We start from the raw sequence: 17,484 nt of genomic DNA on the forward strand, positions 1-17,484 counted from the left end.
TGGGGGGCCTGGAAGGCACAGAACCCTCACAATGCTCAGCACCTCGGCAAGAAACCAGGGCCTGTGTTGTTGGTTTGTATTTACCTCAAGCATCTCTCATACCCTCTACAACTCACGGCCACTCAGACCGACGACAGCACCCTGCTGCTCACCACCCTCTCTGGGGGGCCTCTGAGCTGCACAGGTGACCAGGGCGCAGACCAGAGCCTGGAGCAGACACAATGTGGGTCTACAGCATGGGGAGGGGCAGGGAAGTCAGATCAGCCACTGGGGGAGGGGGAGGGGCAGGGAAGTCAGGGCAGCCATGGGGGATGGGGAGGGAGGTCAGGACACTGCAGAGGTGGGCCCTTGGGCACAAGACAATGTCCTGGGGTAGCATGTCTGAGGATCTGATGAATCAGCCCAGCGAGGAAGCCCCCATCCTGGTACCAGGGGACCTTGGCTCCCCATCAGGGGTCCTGGGACATTCTGCTGTGTCTGTCCCCTCTTCCTAGGCAGGAGAAATGGGAGAATGGTCCAGAGGCCCTGACATGAAGACCCTGCACAGCAGCAGACCCCAGCCTGTCCTGAGCGGGCCTCTGCTGCGTGCCAGGCGTCCACAGGCACAGGTAGCTGGTGACCATGAGGTGGATAGAGTCTTCTGGAACGTGTAGCCCGCCCGGGGCTCCACATAGGAGTGACAGTGTCACATTGTGCTCACCTCTCAGGAGGGGTGACGGTTGAGCTGTGTGCTGAGCTGTGTGCTGGGGGAGGGGCTGGGTGAAGGGAGGAGGGAATAGTGCTCTGGAAGGTGAACAACGTGAGCCAGAGCCCTGAAGCAGGCAGGGGACAGGGAATGTGGGAAGGTGAGGACGCTCCACAAGGTCACGAGGCCAGGTCCTGGGAGCTCCAGTGTCACGTACAGACTGTGGTTCCCTCTGTGCGACGGTAGCCAGTGGAAGGGTGTGATTGGGGTGACACTTTGGCTCGTGGGCTGTGAGTCTGTCAGGGTCACCCACTGTCCCCGAGGCCAGGCTGGCGGGGATGGGGAGACGAGGCCACGTCGGGGAGGTCAGGCTCGGAGCAGCAGCCGGGCAGCCAGCCAGCCTGGAGGGCCGAGGTCACAGGTGCCTGGATGCGGGCTGCGGAGAGTGCTCAGGTGGGTGTCAGGAACTGGCTGTGTCCTAGGAAGCAGTGTCCAAGCCCCAGATCGTTTCCAAAAAAGTCAAGAAACTTTTACAAGGTGGACTTGAGAAGACGTCCCTGCTGGAACAGCCAGGGCAGAGCACAGAGGGGCAGGGGGGAGGGGTTTTCTTCTTCCATCTCCCCCTGTCGTGCCCCTACCCCAAGGAGCATACAAGTCATTGACATCAGAGGTCAAGACTGGAGTGTCTGCGGGAGCCCTGGGCCTGCTGGGACTCTGCCCTGAGAGCCCCAGGGACTGTCAGACAGACTTGCTGCTGTGACCATCGTAATCTGGGGGTGAGGTGCTGTCCAGCCCTGCCTGTCTGGGGTCCTCCTCACCCATGGACACGAGGAGACCAGCTCCCAGCCATGGAGAGGTCACTAGGGCCTTCACCAAGGGAGTGTCCCCGCAGCATCCAGTGTGGAATCTGGGATCTCAGGTGACAGCCCTGGGAGGGGTCCCCCCGTCCCCCGTGTCTGTGTGTGGGAATGGGCCTGGGGAGGGGCCAGGCGTGCTGGGCAGGACGGCAAGCACCTGGGCACGGGCTGTGAATCTGAGGCGGGCTCCACACGGTAGCTCACACACGGGGGTCACTCCGCGTGCCTGGGCTCGGTGGACCCAGGACGGTCATGGTCACGGTGATGGCCATGTCAGAGGCTGACACGTCCTTGCAGACCAGACACCAAGCACATGCCGTGGACATCACCGGAGGACATCACGTGGACACCGTGGACATCACGTGGCAGTCCCCAGTGGCTCCTGAGGAGACAGCTCTGAGTCAGGCCTAGCCTGGGGGTTAGGGACCTGCGGCCAAGGGCAGGACGGTGGAGCCCCTCGGGCAGAACTTCCCCGCCAGCCTTTCTGAATAGTTTGGGTCCTGCCGTGTTCACGGAACGAGAGGACTCGGGTGCCACCAAGCGGCCGTCCCAGGGACGTCAGCGCCTGTCCTAGGGCAGGAGCCGAAGCTTTTCCTTCTGTAGCTGTGAGGTTTTGCATTTGAGTCAAATCTTTAGGATTCGGAGGGAGAAAACCCGAGGCCTGTGTGTCTGCTCCGCACCAGCCAGACTGTCCCCTTCGGCATGAAACTCATTTCTGTGAGTGCTTCGCTCCAGCTCCATCCTGCAGACATCCCATCTCCCATCATCCCACCGCTTCTGGGGCGTCGCTGGTTTCTCTCCCTTTCGGGGTAACTGAGAGCGAGGAATCCTTTTGCAGAGAGCCGACGGTGGAAACCTGGAGGCCCATCCCTGGATCCCTCCATCCCTGGATCCCTGGATCCCTCGGCAAGCTGGTGGTAACTCCAGGAATGGGAGCTCTGCCGTCGGGTCTCCCCACCGCCCGGACTCCAGGCCAGGAAGCTCAGCTGCAGGGTTTCTCAGGGAGCAGTTTTGATAACGGGCTGGGAGGTGCATAGTAGCAGAAACTTCGAGCCACACGAGCAGTGCTGGGCTGCAATGTGGAGGAACGAGGTTCCTTCTTCTGGGGGACCTGGGGAGACTGAGGCAAGGAGAGGCCACTGTTTGCTGGCAGCCCTGCTTGGGCTTAAACACAATTTAGGGAGGACATGGCAGGTTTTAGGGATACCCCACCCCAACACCTGCCTGCTGCCGGGTGTGTTTGTGTGAATCTGTTTCTGGGCTCTTCACTCTGTTCTGCAGATCTGTGTGTCTCCGCCTCTACACGTACCACTGCCTTGATTCTTTGGGCTATATAATAAGATTTAAAATTTATGGATGGAGTGATTGCTCCCACTTTATCATTTTTCCCCAAAATTACTGTAGCTATTCTAGGACCTTTGTCTTTCCATAAACATCTTACAATAATCTTGTCTTCAGAAAAACCCTACTGGGATTTTGACAGGAATTGCATGAAAGCTGTATACCCCTGGAGGAGAATTGATATGTTTTACGCTGCTGAGTCTCGGTTCACGGACACAGTAAGACTATTTATTAGATTTTCCTTGATTTTTTTTCCTCAGTGTGGCATGGTCCTCAGCCTACAGACCCTATGTATGTTTCATTAGATCTACATCAAAGAATTCCACTTTTCTGGGAGTGATTATAAATGGCATTTTAAAAAAGATTTTATTTATTTATTCATGAGAAACACAGAGAGAGAGGGAGGCAGAGACACAGGCAGAGAGAGAAGCAGGCCCCATGCAGGGAGCCCGACGTGGGACTTGATCCCGGGTCTCCAGGATCACGCCCTGGGCCGAAGGCGGCACTAAACCGCTGAGCCACCTGGGCTGCCCTGGCATTGTGTTTTAATTTCAGTGTCCACAGTCCATTGCTAGAAACATAATTGATTTTTGTATGTTTTTCATATATTTTGCCACCTTGATGAGCTCATTAATTCAAGAAGGTTTTGTTGTTGTTTTGTTTTTGCTTTTGTTTGCAGATTCCTTAAGATTTTCTACATAGTTAATTGTATTATCTGCAAATAGAGATGCTTTTATTTCTTCCTTTTGGAACTGTATGCCTTATTATTATTTATTTATTTATTTATTTATTTATTTATTTATTTATTTATTTTTTACTTTTTCTTGCTTTATTGTCCTGCCTAGAACTTTCTGCACTCTGATGACTAAGAGGATTGGGAGCAGGCATCCTTGCCATGTTCCATGATTCACCTACTCACCATCCATCCATCATTGATGAAAGCATTCATCATTCCTCATTTAAAGATTTTTTTATTTAAGAGAGAGAGAACATGATTTGGAGGAACAGAGGGAAAGAGAGAAAGAATCTCAAGCTGACTCCCTACTGAGCCTGGAGCCCGATGTAGGGTTCAATCCCACGACGCTGAAATCACATCTTGAGACACAGGCAGAGGGAGAAACAGCCTCTCTGTGGGGAGCCCCATGTGGGACTCGATCCCAGGACCCCAGGATCCCACCCTGAGCCAAAGGCAGACACTCAACCACTGAATCATCCTGCGTCCCAGGAATTAAATTTTCTTAATAAGCATAGGGCTATTCAGATGATCTAGTTCATGCTGGAGGAGTTGTGGTCATTTGTATTTTTTGAGGAATTGGTCTATTTCCTCTGAGTTGTCAAATTTATGTGTATAAAAGTGTTCATAGGGATCCCTGGGTGGCGCAGCGGTTTAGCGCCTGCCTTTGGCCCAGGGCATGATCCTGGAGACCCGGGATCGAATCCCACGTCGGGCTCCCGGTGCATGGAGCCTGCTTCTCCCTCTGCCTATGTCTCTGCCTCTCTCTCTCTCTCTCTCTGTGACTATCATAAATAAATAAAAATTAAAAAAAAAAAATAAATAAAAGTGTTCATAGATTCCCTCATCGTCCTTTGGTGTCTGCAGGGCCTGTGGTGAGATCCCTTCTTTCATTCCTGAGCTAATAATTTGTGTCTTCTCTCTTTTTGTTTTGTCGGTGATGCTAGATGTTTCCTTTTCAATGTTTATGTCTTTTCTTTCTTATCATTGTCTTATTGCAGTAAGACCCTCAGCACGTATTGAACAGAGTACCGGCAGAGGACAGCCGTGCTTTGCTGTCAATCATAAGGGCAAAGCAATGAGTTTCTCACCCTTAAAAATGACATCCGCTAGTTAAGTTTTTTTGTTTTGTTTTTGTTTTTAATTATCAGTGTAGGGATGTTCCCTTCCAGTCCTAGGCAGGATTTTATTTTCAGCTTCCCTGTAGCTGAGTGACAACTTCTGGACTATAGGTGGAGAAGGGAGGTGACGTGTGTTCCTTTCTGGATGGAGCATTGAACGGATGGTTTGAGGCTCTCTGGAGGTCTACAGTTTCCCTCTATATGGTGACCGGCAACCTCCTGGGGGTGGCTGTTTAACCACCTGGATTCCTGAGTGGCCATGAGGTGCAATATCCCTGCTAAACGGTAAAGGACATTTGCAATAAACAAGAAATATGTCTGATGCTTTGAGTCACTGAGATTTTAAGGTTGTTAATGTGGTGTAGACCAGCTTGTGTTGAGTGACACTCTTGATAGTGAAAAGTTTGCCTTGTTAAAGGGATATGATATATTTGAAGTATTTTAAAAAAAAAACAATTAAAGTTACTCTCTTAGCTAGTAAAGTTTGAATGTGTTTTCTAATATGGAAATGTCCTTGACTCTCTGGGTTAAATCATGATGTATTGAAATCATCGTTAGATTCAACGTGGTAATAAATCATTTAGCTATTGGTCTTTATCCTAAAAGGGTATGTCTGCCCTCTTCTTCCTTGCCTCCTCCTCTTCCAGCTCTGTCATAGGATAGTCTAGCAACTTCCCATCTGTGTCTACACCTTGGGGCGACTGTCTGAGCTGGGAACCATCTGATAGCAGTTTGGTGGCTCTCGCCTATAGACTGGGGTCTGGAACTGCTCTTTATTTTCTATAGCTATAGTTCTTTTCAAATCTTCTTTTTTAAAATTAAAAATAGGAGCGCCAGGGTGGCCCCGTCAGTCAAGCGTCCGATTCTTGGTCTCCACTCAGTTGTGATCTCAGTGTGGTGAGACTGAGTCCCACGTAGGGCTCCACACTCAGTGTGGAGTCTGCTTGAATTTCTCTCTCTCCTCCTCCTCCTGCCCCCTCCCACTCATGCTTGCTCGCACTCTCTTTCTCTCTCTTTCAAATCAATAAATAAATCTTTTAAAAAAATCTTTAAAAAAATTAAAAATAGATGTGCCATACAACCCAGAAATTCCACATCTGGGTATTTATTTGAAGAGAATGAAAACACCGATTTGGAAAGATATCTGCACCCCTGTGTTCACTGCAGCATCGTTGACAACAGCCAGGACATGGCAGCAGCCTGCATTGTCCCTGGATGAATGGGTAAAGAAAGATGCGGTGTGCATATGCACAATGGAATATATTCAGCAATCACGAGGAGTGGGATCTTGCCACTTATGATGACAGGGGAGGACCTAGAGGATATTGTGAAATAGAAAGACAAACACCATTTGATTTCACTGATAGGTGAGATCTATAAAACAAAACAAATGAGAAAATAAACCACAAAGAAAAAAGCAGACTTATAAATACAGAGAACGAACTGGTGGTCACTAGTGGGTGGGGCGGGCAAAATAGGTCACGAGGATGAAGAGGTACAAGCTTCCAGCTGTAAAATAAATAAGTCACAATGATGTGAAATACGGCAGAGGGAACGCAGTCAGTAACACTGTACTAACTTCATACGGTGACAGGTGGCGACCACACTTGTGCGTTCTGCAGGGTACACCCTTGTCGAATCGCTCTGCTGTACCCCTGAAACTAATGTGATGTCATGGATCAACTATATCTCAATTAAAAATTTAAAATAAATTTTTTTCAAGTTTTCCTTTTAGCCAAAATTGGTCATTAATGTTTTTCTAGAAATGTATCTATTCCTTCTATGGTTTTAAAACATCAAAATTATACATAAACTGTTATGTGTAGGTAACATTTATATATAATTTTACATATATAAAAATATGTGTATATGTTGTTAAATGTGAATTGTTCTGGTTATTGAAGGAGCCCTGGTTCTGTGGGGTTCACTCCTACGTTTATGCCACTAAACGTCTGCGGAAAACAAGTCTCCTTTCCACCTCTGACTGCTTTTCCTAGACCCGCTAACCCGGGGAGCCTCTGCTTCGTTCTCGCCCTGAACGGGTCAGCGCGCTTGTCAGAACGTGAGGCTTGAAGCCCAAGGTCTTCCTGGCGCAGTCAGCCTCATGCTCCTGAGACACAGCCTCCAGGGACACGGGTGGCGCTTTCATAAGAGCACAGAATTTGATTGGCAAGTGATGTGTTTATGGTTTTCTATCGATAGTATCAGATTAAGTGTTCAGCGCTTCTCACTTGTGGTCCTTTGTGACGTTTGCCCGGTGTGCAGGGATGACAGGCACGCCTGCAGCCCCTCGGCTCCTTCCCTGGGCTTGAGAGATCCCATCACGAGTGCCGATGCCCAGATGCCATGGACTGTGGGGCCCAGGCCTGAACCCCGCACCCTCTGCCCCGCATATCCCCCTCCCCGTTGCCCTGCACCCCCCACCCTGCCCACCCCTCATGCCTCAACCAGGAAAGACCCAGGCAGACTGCTCTGGTTTATCTCTTTATTGCTGGAGGAGGAGAGGCTCAGGACAGGGGGACCCAGGCTGGGGCTCCAAGGAGCCTGGGGACTGGGAGGGCAGGACTGGCAGGACCTGGGACTCCGTCCCTCCTGATTCCTCTGACGGGGTACAGACGGGGTAATGTCACCTCAGGGCCCTGAAACAGACGGGGGCTCCCCTGTGATTCCTGGGGAGCCTATCGGACCCTGAGGGTGGGGCCCGGCCTGTCCGCCTCAGGCTGCGGACTGGTCACCCACGCCAGCCCCCCGTGTTTGCCCCACCTCGCCCAGGAGAGGCCATGGGGACATCACATGGGAGTTTGACGGGGACATGGGAAGGACACCCCAGAGAGACCACTGGAGAGAGAGAGAGTGGGCATGCGGCCAGCCTGGCCCCCACAGTCACTGGGAGGGATGCCAGGTTCCAGCCATTCCCGCAGAGGAGCCAGGGCCAGACGGGGGGACCCGGGGTCCCTTGGGATGCCCCCAACCCGTGCACATACCCAGGCTGGGTGGGCGGGGACAGGGCTCATACGTTACCCAGGAGACGGGTCAGGTGGGAGCTCACTAGATGAGGCACTGCTCTGTGGGGGAGGAGAGCGGTGGGGGGGTCACAGGTCGTCAGGACAGCCCCAGGCCCAGAGGGGATGGAGACGGGGTGGGGAGAGGGATCCCCCTCAGGGGCTGTAACCTCCTGCTCCACCCTGTCCAGGGAGGCCTGGGGGATGGGGGCCAGTGCTCACGGCTGTCTGGCAGGTGAACCACAGGCAGAGTGAAAGCAGGGGTGTGAGGTGTGGGGTGTGGGGTGCTCACCTTCCGCCTGGGTGGGGTTCAAGAGCTGCATGTGCACGGGCAGAGTCTTGAGGGCTCTGTTGAATTTCTCCATGACCTCGTTGTCAACCTCCAGGGTCCTGGCTGTGGGGGTGGGGTGGGGGCTGAGGTCAGTCTTGGGCTCCAGGGTCCCTGTCCCCTCCCTCTCACCCCAGGGCAGAGCAGGGGGTCTGCGTGGACATGGGAAGAGATGGCTGCGGGCTGCTGACATGTGGACCGGGGGCCTCTGTCCCCCAGCTCGTGGTCCCCTGGGGAGTCTGGGAGCCCCGATGGTGCTTCTGGGACTGTGAAAATGTCACTTTATGTTTGTTTTCAGGATGTTACAATTCAAAGACATGTTTATCTCTGACTTGTCGTTTGGTGAAATAAAAGCAACTACGTTTACAAAGGCTTTGAACCTGCCCGTTTAGAGATGGTCACAGCAGCTCACATCTGTCCCTGTCACCAGCTACCCACAGTCCCCAAGGCGCCCTCTTCTTCAGCACCTGACCACCTTCTCCTGACAAGCCCTGGGGCCCCCCTGGGGACTCAAGGCATGTCCACCGCCCACCGCAGGTCACAGGGAGGACCAAGCAGCCGTGCTCTCTGCGGGCACAGGGGCGCATACCCAGGCACTGGCACATGAGGCTCTGCTGGGGGGCGTCCGTGTTCTCCATGCAGAAGAACAGGTAGTTGTCATAGTCCGTGTCGAGCAGGAAGATCTGGTTCTCCTCCACATCTGGGGGGACACCAGGATGGGGTATAGGACTCAGGTTCTCCACTCCAGCAGGAGGGACGTGTGAGGTGCCCATGGCCAGCACCTGGCAAGGCCTGGGCGGGGGGCTTCCCTGGGACCCACACAAGGCCCCATGGGGCCACCTCCTAGATGGTGCTTGCCCCTCACTCGATCCCGGATGTCCCCAGTCCCGCAGCCTGGGACCCAGCGTGGTTAAAAGTGGTTTCCACACTGAGTTTGAGTGAATTGGACACCTCGGGGGGGGAGAAGAGGGGCCTCTGGCGGCGGAGCTGTGTCCCCATGGTGACGAGGGACCAGCGCGGGTGGGCCCTGATGCACCGCACTGCCTCCTGGCAGCTGCGCAGCCAGTGCCCACATCCCAGCCCCGTTGCGGCAAATGGTGTGGAGCCCCTGGGGCCAGTCAGCAACGGTCCTGTGAAGCCTCCTCCTCCAGTCAAAGCCAGTCTTGGGGGCTGGCCCGGGGTGGGCAAAGGTGGTCGCAGCCTAGCCTGCCTGCTGGGGGAGGACAGCTGTGGTGGAAGCTGCCCCTGCCGCGGGGCCTTCTCATTTTGGATTCAGTGAGGAATGCAGAAGGAGCATAGGAGGGAATGAGCCCAACAGGAGTGGAGGAGCGGAGGAGCCCCAGTGTCTGGGGCATCATGGAGCCCTGACCATTGGGAGCAGGTGTCTCATTGGGCACAGATGGCCCAGGAGGGCAGGGCAGAGGGCAGTGGATGGACAGGCTCCCCCAGGCCCCGCCCACAGTCAGCGAGCTTGGTCTCCTGGCCAAGTGTGCAGGAGGTGCTTGCAGGGGTGCAGGGGTCAGAGCAGCCCAGCAGAGACTCCCTGGGGCCCCAGGCCACAGCACGGATGGCGGCAATGGCAGTGAGAGCAGGCACTGAGGAGCCCTCAGGCCAGAGCATGAGCCCCACGGCCCTGCCTGTGAGTTGGCGGGTTGGGGTCCAGCATGGCCCAGCAGCCCAGCACTCACAGTTGATCTTGAACTCAGCAGGGACCTCGGTTTTTTCTGCCAGGACCTTCTGCTCAGCACACCTGCCGTCCTCCCTGAAAGAAGGTTCCTCCTGTGGGCCGGCTGCACAGGCCTTACTGTGCTGGAGCCAAACCACAGTGGGGAGGATGGGCCATGCTCCAGGAGGGCCCCGGGCTGGTGGCTGGACCTGGGCTGTACTCATCATAACCTCTAGTGGGTGGCAGGTGACCAGATGGGACAGGACCACGAGGGGCAGATGGAACCAGAGGGAAAACCTGCTGGGAGTGCCCTTGCGCCCACAGTCAGGGGCGATAGTCTGCATTTGGCTGGCCATCATGGGGTGTGGGTCCTACTCTCTGGTCCCCACACTCACTCAGCTCTCTCCTACACCCCACCCCACTCCAGGGACAGACAGGGCTCATGGCAGGACCTGCCCGGGCCCCCAGGGCCCAGCCCCAGAGCTGACCTGTCAGGCCTCTCTGCACCCTGACCTGGGGCCACCCTGTGAGGTTGGCCTGTTGGCCCAGAGCCCTGGGTGGGGGCTCCAACACACATGGAGCTGCTCCCACTGGGACACTGCCCTGCCCACCTACTTGCCCATCCACCTGCCCGCTCACCAGCCCACCTACCCGCCCACCTGCCTGCCCACCTGCCCATCCACCTATCTCTCCACCTGCCCACCTAACTGCACATCCACCTGCCCATTCACTTGCCCATCCACCTGTCTGTCCACTTGCCCTCCCACCTGCCTACCTAGAAGCCAAACCTTCACTGGCCCCCACCCTGGGAGAGGTTGCACACCCACCATTTGCGCAGAACAATCTCCAGGTTGTCCTGGGGAGTGGGCCTCAGCTCCTGGATGTACACTCTCAGAGGGGCGGTCTCAGCATCCAGCAGGGAGATGTCACTGGCCGCCATGGCCGTGGAGTGCCACGTCCCAGCCACCTGGGGAAGGGGCCGTGAGCTGCCTCTGGGCCCCTTCCCGTCCCCACAGAGGACTCCCCCTCCCACCCAGGCCAGGGGCCATGTCTAAGCAGGTGGCAGTCAGTGGGCTCCCGGATGACCCTTGGCCATCTACCAGGCATGGGGCTACAGGATTTCCACACTGGAAATCACGCACCTGTTACCCAGGTGGGTCTGAAGTACAAGTCACATGAGTTCCCTAGAACCTTCTGGGACTGGGGAAACCAAATGACAAGCCACCCTGAAGGCGGAGAGCCAGGGGCAGGTTTCCCGACTTCATGGCTTCCGCTCATGCCCCGGAGCCTGTGGAGGACCCCCTTCCCTGGCCACCCTGCAGCTCACCACCCACCCCGGCCATCCTCGAACCTTCTGGAGGTCCAGGTCCTCCATGGTCCGGGGGATGACGATGGCCTGGATGCCACACACGAGGGCCAGGGCAAGCAGGAGGCTCCTCATGGCTGCGGCTGTGGTTGCGCTGAGCTCCCGGGAGTGAGCGAGGCCGAGCGGCGGGCTCGGGTCCTTATGTAGGGGCGGGGGCCTGTGGGCCAGCACCGTCCAGTCCCCCATGCGGTTCCCGGAATCCCCGGGCTCATCTCCAGGCCCTCAGGGGGCTTCCTCCACCAGGACAATAGGAGGCCTCTTCCCTCCCAGTGGAATCGGGAAGGTCCCTGTGTCCCTGGGGCCTGGATGGCTCCTGGCAGGTCCCAGAGGGGAGGGTGGGGGCCGGAGGGTGAGGGCTGGCCGCCTGTGTCGGTAACACTTCCTGGGTCGCAGTCTTGGGCAACAAGTCAGAGTCAGCATTGGGCGCAGCTGCTTCCCGGAGGGTGGGCCTCAGGGCTCAGCCAGTGGCCTCAGATCCCCTGCCAGCCCTGGGGTCTGTGGGTGACGTGTCTGTGGGGGCCGTGTGTCCTGCACAAGGGACAGACATCACCTATGTCCCTTTACCCCACTCCTTCCTGCAGCTCCCCACCGCCTCCCCGGGTCACCCATGCCCAGCCTTCCTGAAAGGATGTGGTCCTTCCTGGTTTTGTCCTGTTTACCCTCCAGCCTCGGGCATCAGATCCTCCTGGGTCACACTACCCCCCACCCCGCCACCCACTGCAGGAAGCGGTTGTGGGTACAGCAGGTTCGGGTGGCGCCCGAGGCAACGAGCCCTCTGCAGGCTCAGGTGCCGAGTCACCGGGCTGCGGTGATGTCTCCTGTAATCAGCAGGGTCGCCAGATGGCTGTGTGGGTCCCCTCAGGGCAGGGTGTCCGCGGGCGGGCGCAACATGGGCAGCTTCCTTGTGATCGGAAAGGCCATAGTGCTGGGGCCCCGAGCCTGCCAGACCCCCGTGCTTTACCTCTTCTGAAGCACTCACTGTGGCTCCTCGTGTGACCTGTCTCTGGCGACCGAGAGCTACAGGTGTGCCCCCGAGGAGTTTGGAGGAGAAGAGACCAGTCACAGAATATGTCCTGATGATCCACATTGGCCAACCAGCACCCACGGGGGAGAGGAGTGAGCCCCGTGCCCCGAGGGAAGGGGTGCCAAGGCCTGCGCACCCCTGGGGAGGAGGGCATCGGTTGGACGATGGAGCAAAGAGGGGGACAGCTGCCCCAGCGAGTCCTACAGACGGCAGCCTTGCTCTCCTGATGCGGGGCCTTGGGAGCTACACCCTACGCCCACATGCGTTGGGCCTTTCCAGGTGCCCATGGCCTATGTGTTGGGCCTTTCTACCACGTGTCACTGTCAGCAGCTTGGATGGAGCCTAAAGGCTCCCCCACACCAGCTCTGCTTTCTTTCTGCAGAGACGATTCACCCCTGTACAGGGGAAGAGCCCACCTTTGGGGAGCCCACAGGTCCTGGGCTCCTGGGGAAGGCAGGGTGGGGAGAGGAGGGTCTTGGGTGGCCTCTTAGGTGGCCTTCCTGTGGCAGCCGCAGGCAGAGCCTCCCCTGTCCCTCCTGTGGCTGCGGGGCATCTGCTTGGCCCAGGCCTCAGAAATCCTGCTGTTTTCCTGCCAACGGTGACTGTTCGGGACGAATCTGTTCATTTCCAGGAACGGGGTTCCAGAGAATTCCACTAGAGGAACACGCAAGAGAAAGAGGCCTCCCAAGTCTAAGGTGGTTGATGTTGTCCAGGGTGGGGGAGACCCAGGCCCCGGGGTCCCACTTTCTCAGGTTGCTGCCCCAGCAAGTGGGGCCTGGAGGAGACTGGGCCCCACGGGCACTTCCCTTCCTGCCAGGACCCCTGTGCTGTGGAAGTGGGCGGGAGGAGGGGGGCCTGTAAACGCAGGAGTGGGAACTACACCCCTCAGGATGAACTCCTGGCGCCACGGAGGGTCAGGGGCTTCTGCTCAGGGAGATAGGCTGCGTGCAAGCCTGCCCTGCTTCCCCAGGACCCCTCCCTGTAGCTGGGCTCCAGCAGGACCAGGAGGCAGCGTGGCCTCGGGAGCACACGTCAGCGGGACACGGGGCATGGCCGTGATGGCAGTGCCAGGGGCCCTCAAACCTGCACATTAGTGGGTGACCTTTCTTCGGGAAAGAATACCCCTCTCTGGTGGGGGCCCCTTCCCGTACAAACCCTTGATGAAGCCGGTGGACCCCCGCCTCCCTGTGCCCCCAGAGCTCCAGGCACTTGGTGTGCTTGCACTCATAGTCACTACGCACATCATTATCGTAGCATATAAAATAGAACGTGCCAAAATAGTCCCAAATGTGTCATCAAACTCTCTCTTTTATTAAAAAAAATAGATTTTTAAAAATTGATTGATCTGAGAGAAAGAGCATGAGCAGTAGGGTGGGAAGAGGACCATGTTCCAGTGACCGTCAGAGGGGACAGCACAGGACTGAGCATGCGCCCTGACACCCCTGAGCTGTGCACTTAAAAATGCTAAGGTGATGTCATTCATGTTCTGTATATTTTGCCACAATTAAAAAAAAATTCTCATTGCCCACGTGCAGCACCCCCTCTTGCACACTCCCTTGCTGTCGTCCCGATCCTCGTTCTGGGAGCTCCCGTCCCAGGAGGGGTCGCACGCTGTTTCATCTGAGGCCACCTGAAGCCCCTGCTCTTCCGCAGAAAGGCCAGCGCAGCCCACCCTGCAGCCCCCATCTAGAACATTCTGTGCGAAGTCATCTTGGGGTTCCCACTGAAGCTTGGTGCTCAGTGCTGGAGAAGCCTCGTTCTGAAATGAGCCCCGGGTCACTGGGTGAGCGCTGTGTGCTGCCAGCGGCCCCCAGGGGGCAGGCGGTAGGAGCCCAGGGAAGCACAGTGGCCTTGCCAGCTTCCACAGAGGATTTTGGCATCAGCCGTTTGCAAGCTTGATCTTAAAGCAGAGAGCAGAGTGCCAGAGCCGTGTGTGGGCCCCGGAAGCACCTGCCGCTCACCTTCCGTGGCCTGGAGCTGCTGCTTTGGAGCTGGTGGCAGCATAGGGATGCTTGGGACACACTCACCCCCGGGGCCCGGTACAGAAAGAGCCACTGGTGGAACGAGCAGATGCCTTTAGGGCCCCGGTGTGGGGGCTGGCGTGTGGGCTGTCCTAGGGGCTGTCCTGGGGGCCATCCTGGGGGCTGGCATGGGGGCTGGGATGGGAACAGGAAGGAGCCCCCAGGGGAAGGGAAGGGAAGGGAGCAGCCTCTACAGAGAGGACATCGGTAAAGAGGGTGTTGTGAGCCCTGCAGATGAGGGGGGGTCAGGCCCCCCCAGACTCAACAACGTGACCCCCCAAGGTCCTGGGCGAGCCATGCTGAGCTTGATCAAAAACAATGGGGTGAAGAGGCCACAGATGTGGGGATGCAGAGGCCATGGAGGTGGAGGCCTGAGAGGCCGTGAAGATGCCCGGGAACGCCGACCTGCACACACATCCCTGGAAGAGGGTGGGGGACGCTTCACTGTCACCAGATGCTTCCCACCACATTGCCGGTTGGCAGCTTCATGGCTGAGCTCTACTGCGCTTTGATCTATCTGAGCTTTGGGGACAGACGGTGGGGGACGCCCGCTCCCCATCCCGTGGGACCCAGTAACCCATAGGCCAGGACCAGCAGCCCCTCAGAAGTGAGAGCAAGACTCCCCGAGCTGAAGGGTGGCACCTGGGATCCAGCAGTGAGTCAAGGATCCGTGGGAACCAACTGGGTTTTCCCAGCAACAAGGGCAGGCGGGCAGGAAGCAGGAGGCGCACGGCTGGATTTAGGATCTCAGTAGGTTGGAGAAGAAAAGCTATTCGATAAGCTTAGACTACACAGGAATCATGCTGGTTAGAGGTACCAGCAGTTCTGGCTCATGGACGGGACAGGACAGGACAGGAGAGGACAGGGCGGGATGGGACATGATGGACAGGAGAGGGCAGGACAGGAGAGGATAGGACCGGAAGGGGAGGGACCCTGGGTGACCAAGCTCACAGGCCCTGAGCCCCAGAAGCACAGTGGTAATATGCTGCCCTCCTGACCGTGGTCCCTTCTCCATGTCACTGTCCTCTGCATCTCTCATGGGTGTTAAGCACCGTGAATGTTGTGACACGACTTTCTTCATGTGTCTCTGACTCCTGTGAGCTGCTCTGGAAATTCCTTGAACCCTCCATGCCCCGCAGCCAGGTGTCGGAGCCAGGACCGGGGTAAGCGCGGCAGGCCCTGTGACGTGGGGGTGAGCTCCGTGCGGGCGTGTTGTCCGCGCAGTTGGCAGGGGTTGCTCGGACGCCCTCACTCACCTCACACCTGCCATCTCCCTCATGCATGGCTGCTTGGGGCGGGCTTATGCCCCAGCCTGATCCTGAGCTGTCCATCTGTCTGCCCCAGTTCGGGTCCCCCAGCCTTAGCCCCAGGGGTTCTGAAGCCCGGTGCGTGGCACACACCTTGGGCTGCTGTGTCCTGTGGTCTCCACCTGTGGCAGCCGTCCTCGCTGGGAGCCAGCCTTGCTGGGTCTCGCGGCCGGTCCACTGTCCTCGATCACAGCTGCGGGGTGCCCTTGGTGACCTTCCTCTGTGCGGGCACCTGCGGCTTGAGGCTGTCCTGCCCCTGGGTTGCACGCTGTGTGCATGTCTGGGCACCACTGCCTCTTTGGCTCCTTCCTAGGACTTTCATTTTGTGCTGAGATTTCCTACGTTTCACTGTCTGGTGTCACTCCGGATGGGGTTTCCTGGTGCCCGTGTGACGGTGACCCTGGCTGGCTGCTGGTTAGGAGCTTCTGGGTCCCGGTCACAACAGCTCCCCAGGAAGGCGCAGGGCAGGCTGCCTCAGCGTGCAATGCCAGGACGTGTACCTGGTGCGGCCGGGGGGCCTCCCTGTCCCCTGTCCCCCATACCCCATCCCTGCTGGTGCTCCCCCCACCCTCCCATCTCCACCCCGGCCAGGCTTCACAGGCAAGGGGCGTCTCAGGCCTGGTCTCCTGTGAAAGGGGAGTGTGTCCAGGGATGGCTTCCAGTTGAAGGGCCCCCTGTGGACCTCTGTGGCCACAGGCACTGGGTGAACCTGCTGTCATGGGAGGGTGTCTGGTGTGATCCAGGCAGGGAGTGAGCCACCCTGGGCTGCCTTCCAGTGCCAGGCCGGGGTCATCTTTTCTCTACAGTGGGGGGACCCATAGCCCGATCCTGGGGTCCTAGACCAGACCATCTTCCTCATCCGCCTTCCAGAGTGGAGTTATTTTCAGGGCTTGTCACAGGTGCTTAGCAGGGAGGAACTGGGAGGGGAGGTGGCCTTACTGGCTTTCACTGACAGTGGCAGTGGCAGGAGGGCCAGCAGAAAGTGCCAGCTATCAGGCACACCTGGGCTGACCCTGACATTGGGGCTCGAGGCTCAGGGTGGGCTGGGCGGTGGGGTGGTGGCCGGGTGAGACCTAGTGGCAGCAGGACCAGATGGCGGCGGTGGGATTGGATGGTGGCGGTGGGACCGGATGGTGGCAGTAGGACAGACCGGGTGCAGTGGTGGTGCCGTGCTGGCAGCTGGCAGAGACTGAGCGCACAGGGTGCAGACTGAGCCCTTGGGTCCCAGCAGCCACCCCCTGAGCCCGTTCCTTCTGCTCGCTCCACTTTGCACCCAGACACCAGACACAGGACAGTGAGGGACCCAGGATCCCCACAAACCAATGACAGCAGGGCTCCAGGCAGGCCAGCCTGCCGCCCGTGTTCTTGATCTCAGCGCGGAGGCCTCCCTGCCACATGGTCCCTACGAGCATTGCGACGGGGACACCGGCTCTCACCCAGATGAGCTCCTTTCCCACCCACACTGTGGGAATCCCGCTGCCTGTGTCTCGGAAGCTAGAACCTGCTGTGTTCCCCTCAGAAGGGATTTTGTTCAGGTTCAGAGCTGGGCTGCAGCTGAGGGGCCTGGGTCACGTCCAGCTCTGCCTCTGACCGGCTCATGCCCCCTCCCTCAGCGAGGATGGAGAGCTCTGCCTCCCAGGGACCCAGTGGGGATGGACAGAAGGCCCCCACTCAGGCCAGGGCTCGGGAGTGCACTTCAGGGATGTGCAGCGGGTCACCTCCGCAGTGGCTCCCGTGGTGGGGGCCCGGGGTCCTCACAGGATGGGGATGGGGATGAAGCGGCTGCCGTGTGATGTTGGTGCATGTGCGTCTGTCCCTCTGCAGCACATGCTGTGTCCCCTCCCGCCCTGGGGCTCCCGCCCCCCACCCCCAGGACGGCCTCCAAGACACGTCTTTTTCAAGAAGCAGAATTGAAAAGTCATGATTCTCCAGGTGAATTGCCCTGTCCCTGTCCGCACTTAGGGCTTCCACGGTCTCGGGACTAGAGGAATGCCACACGCGCGGCAATGGGAGACTGACACTGGGGTGGGGAG

At 57.5% G+C, this 17,484-nt stretch overlaps 1 protein-coding gene across 1 annotated transcript; it reads right to left on the reverse strand.

Annotated features, from left to right (window-relative positions):
• Positions 1-7,785: 7,785 nt before the first annotated feature.
• Positions 7,786-11,174, reverse strand: LOC119876592 (beta-lactoglobulin-1). Its single transcript, XM_038546055.1, has 6 exons — positions 11,085-11,174; positions 10,561-10,700; positions 9,756-9,829; positions 8,657-8,767; positions 8,032-8,133; positions 7,786-7,802 (listed from the first exon to the last, which is right to left on the reverse strand). Exons 1-6 carry the CDS (start codon positions 11,172-11,174, stop codon positions 7,786-7,788), a joined length of 534 nt encoding a protein of 177 aa, XP_038401983.1.
• Positions 11,175-17,484: the final 6,310 nt, after the last annotated feature.

Source organism: Canis lupus, chromosome 9 (genome assembly GCF_011100685.1).
Source record: "Canis lupus familiaris isolate Mischka breed German Shepherd chromosome 9, alternate assembly UU_Cfam_GSD_1.0, whole genome shotgun sequence".
Taxonomy (NCBI): Eukaryota; Metazoa; Chordata; class Mammalia; order Carnivora; family Canidae; genus Canis; species Canis lupus.

Bases quoted from the DNA above. Each gene is read 5' to 3' on its own strand.
- LOC119876592 (XM_038546055.1), bottom strand. From the start codon at position 11,174: ATGAGGAGCCTCCTGCTTGCCCTGGCCCTCGTGTGTGGCATCCAGGCC. The intron at 9,830-10,560 runs GTGGGTGTGCAA...ACCTTCTTTCAG, and splicing joins GAGATTGTTCTGCGCAAATG to GGAGGACGGCAGGTGTGCTG. The intron at 8,768-9,755 runs GTGAGTGCTGGG...GTGTCCCCCCAG, and splicing joins TGCTGAGTTCAAGATCAACT to ATGTGGAGGAGAACCAGATC.